The sequence below is a fragment of the Brassica oleracea genome, chromosome C3, assembly GCF_000695525.1.
Source record: "Brassica oleracea var. oleracea cultivar TO1000 chromosome C3, BOL, whole genome shotgun sequence".
NCBI lineage: Eukaryota > Viridiplantae > Streptophyta > Magnoliopsida > Brassicales > Brassicaceae > Brassica > Brassica oleracea.
In genome coordinates this window covers 31,634,122-31,640,752 of record NC_027750.1, presented here as the reverse complement: position 1 = coordinate 31,640,752, position 6,631 = coordinate 31,634,122, and the positions used below count along the sequence as shown (strand labels likewise).

The 6,631-nt window shown below is 33.3% G+C and overlaps 1 protein-coding gene across 2 annotated transcripts; it reads right to left on the bottom strand.

Moving 5' to 3' along the window:
• Nucleotides 1–314: 314 nt before the first annotated feature.
• Nucleotides 315–3,167, bottom strand: LOC106332433. Of its 2 annotated transcripts, none has more exons than XM_013770892.1 (4): nt 2,952–3,167; nt 2,782–2,863; nt 2,492–2,653; nt 315–708 (listed from the first exon to the last, which is right to left on the bottom strand). In XM_013770892.1, exons 1-4 carry the CDS (start codon nt 3,144–3,146, stop codon nt 689–691), a joined length of 459 nt encoding a protein of 152 aa, XP_013626346.1. In that variant the 5' UTR covers nt 3,147–3,167; the 3' UTR covers nt 315–688. The 2 variants fall into 2 exon arrangements, with proteins under 2 accessions (XP_013626346.1, XP_013626345.1); XM_013770891.1 differs by lacking the exon at nt 315–708 and adding an exon at nt 746–2,408.
• Between the last annotated feature and the right edge of the window lie 3,464 nt (nt 3,168–6,631).

Below are 6,631 nucleotides of genomic sequence, written 5' to 3'. Positions count from 1 at the left end.
GATTTTAAAATACGGTTAACAAACCAAATTGTTGGGGTTTTCATTATTAATAACCGGCTAACTAAATTTATATTTGGCTCTTCATTTTAAAAATATGGTTAACGAATCTTTTATCCTCTAATAACATAATTAACTTGCATTTTCAAATCCAAGATAACATATCCTATAGCCAGTCACCATGCATCTTCCCCTAAAAACCAGTGGGGTACCAAATTGCTCGGGTTTCATAATTGATAACAGGATAAATAACTGTACATTTGGCTATGATTTAAAATCTTTGATATGCTAATAACATTAGTAACTTGTAAATTCAAACACCTTGATAAAATCCCCTACGGCCCAGCCACCGTACCATCTATACATATGTACACAACCCTTAATGTGGTACCAAACTGTCCGGTTAAACTACAATTCCGATTAGTTTGGGCTGAGATACAAAATGGGTTGCTAGGTTTATCTGGACACTACCACACAAATCTTAATTTATTATGTTTCCAAACGCGTGTACAATTCGAGGCCTCTGTTAACCCTTAACTCTATATTTTGCAGAGTCGCTCATCGCCATCTTTCTGAAGCCATGGAGACGACTCAGAGTCCGGCCTCTGACGCGACATCAAATCCCATGTATACAAGAAGAGCAAGGTCCTCTATGCCAGTGTGGGAAGACGTGTCCGGCTACTCTTTTTTCTTACAAGTTGTCTCCCGTTACTTTCATAAATAGACAAAATGAATGATTATATTCTCTCTCTTACGTACTTGCGCAATCCCCCCCCCCCCAACTACAGAGAAGGACTGAATTGTAATTGTAACAATCGATAGTAAACTTTAAACCTCATACTTTTATTGTGTTGTGCATTTACCTAATTTCACACAAGTTCTAGGATTTTGGACTAATTCACTCAAAAAAAAAGTAAAACACAACAGACAAGCGGATCAAGCTATGGTTAGATTTTAAAACTTTAGAAAGGATTCATGTCTCTAAGGGGAGATTTAAACAAACATTCAAATCACGGATTCGATAAATCAAAAAGATTTGCTTCCTTTGATATATTTGACTACGAAACTATACTTTGTTTTTATTCATATTTTAGAAATTTATTTAGAAATTAAGTATGTATTTTATGTTTACCAACTATTTTTCATGAAAGATTAAAATATTACCCTACCAATATTGAATCATAATTAGGAAATAAAATATTTTCTTTTGACTATAATCTGAAGAAATAAATCGAAATGATTCTTTTGACTTAAAAATACCTTTTACGTATATTTTTTTGTTATATATATATATATATATATATAACAATCCGAAGTAAAACAAAAATATAAGAAATATAAAAAGTTAAGAAGATATCATAAAAATGGCTATCACCAAGAAAATGCTACTTGCATATGTTGTCAGTATCTTCCTCATCGTATCTTCTGTGCACTGCTCTGATCGCATTCTTGGTAAGCTTATTATTATAACTCGGTTTTGGTTTTGTATTTGTCATTTGATGTAATTATTATAGATATTACTAGAGCGGATGTTGGTTTTTACTTCTTTTTTTTTATAAATTGTTTAGTATTATTCTTAAACATATATGTTATTTGTCTATTTTACGTTCCTACGAACTCTCCGAACTCGGAAGAATCAGATTCGAATGCCACACAGAAATTTATTATAGCCGAATGAAGTTTAATTTTCAAATCCAAAAAAACTGATAGCCGAAAACCCGATATGTACTCGAACGTGTACCTGAATGCCGATATTTAACTAATTCTGTAAACAAATATTTTTTTTTGTTAACCGGTTTTGAATTCTCGTCACGAAAGGAGAAATTTCATTTAAACTTGTGAAATTATTATGGTTAACACGTAAAATATATGATGTCGAATTATTATGGTACACAAATTAATGGAATGGTTTGGAAGAGTGGAAAAAGAAATGAAAAATATATAATAAAATAATTAAAAATAGGTAAGTTCTTTTTTGTACTTCTATAATAAATGACTTCAAATTAATAAAAAAAAACTATAAATGAAGCGGTTAGAATTATAGAATTAGTTAAAAATGGAATAAAAATCTGTAAGTATTCACATAAAAAAAGGTAATTATTATTTTGTACTTCAATTTTAATAGAATAAACTAGTTTCATATATTCTATAGATTTTGGGGGTTTGGAAACAACAAGAAGTTAGAAGATTTACGTTTTGGGTTTCTTGTTGGTTATATTGGTTTGTGTACTTGTCATTTGGTGTTGTTATTCGTTTTAAAACTTACAAGATACTTATAAGTGCTGGCCATTTATCTTGGTAGATAAGTGAACATATGTTTCATCCATTCTTGAGGTGGATGCTAACTGCGGTAGCTTCTTGTGAGTCACTCAACAATTTGTACTTCTCCGGTAAGTTGTTCAAAAAAAGTTCTGTGGATGAAAACAAACCAAGACTTACGAGACTCGAGACTTTATTATGTTATAAAAACTAAAGTCAAAGCTTGTAATAGTACCATTGGTATAATGTCTGCAATCATGAAAGCCAACTCTAAGACCAGTTACCCATGAGCTATTAAACTCAATTGCCATTTCCATGGCGTTTTCCCCTTTGGATGATCCAACCATCCAACATCTTTGTTTTGGAATATTTTTCAACTTTCTTTGCATCACTACTCCTACAAACCAAACCAGAACTTTGGTCAGAAATCATAATATTGACTACACTCCCTTTGACCAAACACTTTATGAAATCTTGACTACACTTTCAAGATTAGATTCGATATGATTGTCTGAGAATCAGAACCTGGAACCGAGTTTCCTGATATAATTGATACTGCTACTTCTGCGCTTTCTGGATTAACAGGCTGGAAATCAAACACGATTACCTGGAAATCCCCCACATAAGTTTTCGTTGAGAGGCATTTATACAAAACACCTTATAGTCAACAAACAAAAAAAGAATAACGAAGAGACCTCTTGAGGAATTGAAGAAGATGGTTTGATGAGAACCATGAAATGTTGTAAATTCCATATATTTAGTGAATAAGCCATTGACATGATAAGCTGTGGTGGACCAGCCGTTGCTTTGAGCGGCACGGTCGCTACATAAATGGCATCTCCGCCGCCACTGGTGACGTTTGCTGATGGTATGAAGAATTGAGACGCCATTTTCTTCCTCTGTATATTTTCTACTCTGAGTGGACCAAATACAAAGCTATATCCATATAATTAATTATCTTTCTTGATTATCATAACATATGACGTCACAATTTAGTTGTTAAATTAAGGAGTTTTTTTTTTGGTAAAATGTTAAATTATTATACAAGTTTTCAATTTTTGACAGAGACACAGATGATACAAGTAGCAGAATGCAGAAATGAAATCTAAACAAAGCATCTAGTGAACAAGTAGACTCTATTACGACAGAACAAGACCGTAGAGGCGAACTGGAGTTAGCGTAGCATCGATCGCCCAAAGAGAAAGGATGAGCGAACTGAGACCTCAGTTGCCGCGAGTTCTCGGAGAGAAAGGCGGCTCAAACCTTGAAGCAACGGAAAAACCTACAGCTTCCGAGAATCCCAATCATCAATACCATCACAAAGAAACACATCACGGGACCGCCAAGACGTTCGAAATCGCCTCACCGACAGCACGAGGAGGAGTCCACTAACAGGCGGTGCTGTCGTTCAAGACAGAGAATTGGAGATTGCTGTCACCAACCCTCTAATCCCGGGACCGTATACACCCTTTTAACCTACCACACACGCATAGTAATTGGACATGTCGGGCACACCTACTCCGGAAAAAACGACCTTCAAACTAGCCAAGAGCCCGAGTGCCAAACTAACTCTTATCTACACTCCAAGGACCGCCTGCTTACACAGAAGCTACACCACCACCAGATGACGATTTATTATGAGAGAAAAGAGTTACCGGCGCGCTGCCACAGTCCAGAACCCGATTCCAGGAGACAGAGACAACAAGAGAGACGCGGATGCAGTCTCGTGACTCGTCACGCGCTGCCACGGAATCTTCAAAGCTCGGGCGACAACACCGACAACACCGAGAAAAGAAGCTCCCCACGCGCACCCACGACTGAGAACCAGCCATAGGATCTCCCAAAATCTAGGCGGATCCGGATAGGACCAAGAATCTGAGACTAAATCCAGGCCTAGAAACACAAACCTCACCGAAGGGAGGCGATACCATGAAGAACCGCCGGATTATAGACTCAACTGGACTCTACGCGCCTTCATTCTTTTTGGTCTGGACTCTAAATTAAGGAGACTTTTCATCATTATTAATAAAAAAATGTCAATATTTCACTACTGTAATAATAATAATTTTATTACAATATAGTTATACATCCAAAATTAAACTTTTTATATAATGTATGTGTCCTTAATTTAAAAAATTTCCTCTTTGATAGACTTATTTTAGCTTCCCTCTTTTACTTATATTAGTTTTTATTTTGTAGTAACGAGAAACTCATTAAACTGTTAAAGTATCTTAACGAAATGCTCTAAGAAAAAGATGGTATTTAACTTAGCTTGCAAATGAAATAAACTAAAATAAAAACAAAAGGGAGGAAAAACTCAATTCACAAACACTAATAAATATGGTAAAATGTATAAAATAAAAAATAGTGCTAAAAAAAATCAAAAAGACAAATTTGGAACGATGTAATACAAATCTCTTTCACAATTAATTGTAACTTAGAACATACTCAACCAGCAAACCAAATCCACCCTTAATATTCTCACAAGAACAATGCCACCAAACCTGAAACCACCACAGCGATTGGAGCAAAAGCCATCGTCTGTGCGGAGTTCTTGTGCGATGACTTGGGCGAAGAAGGCGAATCAGAAGGAGAGCTAACCACAGGAGCAGGAGCTGGAGCAGGCATTGGAGGGATATCAGTTCCAATGATCACTTCTGGCAATTCCTTTTACTTTAAATTTGTTATTGCTAGTAGTCGTAGTGGTTGTGTTTATCATGAATATTATTATGACTAGGTTAAGACCCGCGCCTTGAATATAATATATAAAAATTATATATAAAAATTATTTTATATATTATATGTTTTTAACATATTATGAAATAATAAATATATATTGAATAATTAAAAGTCAGTAACTATTACTTATATAATTAAATTGGCGCAAACATATAAAAAACATTTATTAATAAAAAACATATTTTTTCTATTTGATATGGTATATAATTAAATTTACATAATAGTGGCATATATAGCATATTTTAATATTAATATTTATTAAATGATGTTCTTTGGTTATATTTTTTTTTCTTCATTTGTATCTGTTATACTAAAATTTTAAATTATTGATAACAAAATTTTCACTGTGGAATTAATAGATCAAGTAATTAGTAATATTTTTAAAATTAAGTTGTCAATAATTTTTCAAATTTTTATCAAAAAGATTGTTTAAAGTAAATTAAAAAATTAAGATATGTATGTATTTTTTATATTGAATATATATATATATATATATATATATATATATATATATCTTTCAACTTGTATAATTTTTAATCGTTTGTATCTTGTCATAACAAAAAATTTAAATTTTGGATCACAAAATTTGAATGTGAGACTTTTAACAGTTTTAATAATTTATACTCATTTTAAAAAAAATCAAAATATATCATATAAAGAAAAAAAATAATTTTTATTATATGGTTACTCTGGTTGTTTAATTTATTTTAATATTTTAAAACTAAACAAATATAATATAAAATACATTTATTTTTATCAAATCTTTATTATTTCAAATCATTAATTTTCATACATATTTTAGCCACATTAGGTAATTCCGTAATTTTATTTAAGGAAATAATGAAGCACATTAATAATGTATTTATTGTTAGTTTAATAAAAAATTTATTATATATTTAGATGGACCAACATATTTCTCTAAGGATTCTAAGAATCATTCTAGTGATGACATGTGTCTACAAAAAAATGTTGTAATGCTTCTCAAATAATATATAGAGAATTTAATTTTTTGCAAAAAAAAAAGTTTAGGAAAGAAAAAAAGATAGTGGAGACAGAAACTTGAGGCTTCGCTTTAGAAACTTACCCCGTGATTAGGAGAGATGGTGGGGTCCGGTTTACTTGGGTATCTCTTCCCATTTCTTAAAAGGATAATTTTTTTTTTTGTCATCCAAAACTTCGTTTCATGATCAAACTGGTCCTTTCATGCTAGCCTCGTGAGCTAGCGGTTCAGGAAACACAATGTCTACAATCGAAAAATGTGAGTCGCGTAATCGGGCCTCTTTTGCAAGAGAGTCCGCACGGATGTTCAGAGATCGTGAAATAAAGCTAAAAGTAAAAGAAGTGAAAGTTGCTCGAAGTGATTCAATAACGTCGAGTTGTGGTTCGAGTGCTGGCCATTGCTTGGAGAAATTTATAATATGTATCAGCTGCTGGCAGACCGATTCAAAGCGTACCTGCTTAAAACCGCGGCTACTAAGCTCCTCCATAGCCTAGACTAGACCCTCCGCTTCTCCGTGGAGTGGTGAGAGGGAGTTGCTATGCTTTCTCTGCCCCCCCTCCCCCGCATTATCTCAGTATCTCCATCGAACATGATGAAACCCAAGCCCACTCCAGTATCTTCTAAAGTCCATGACGC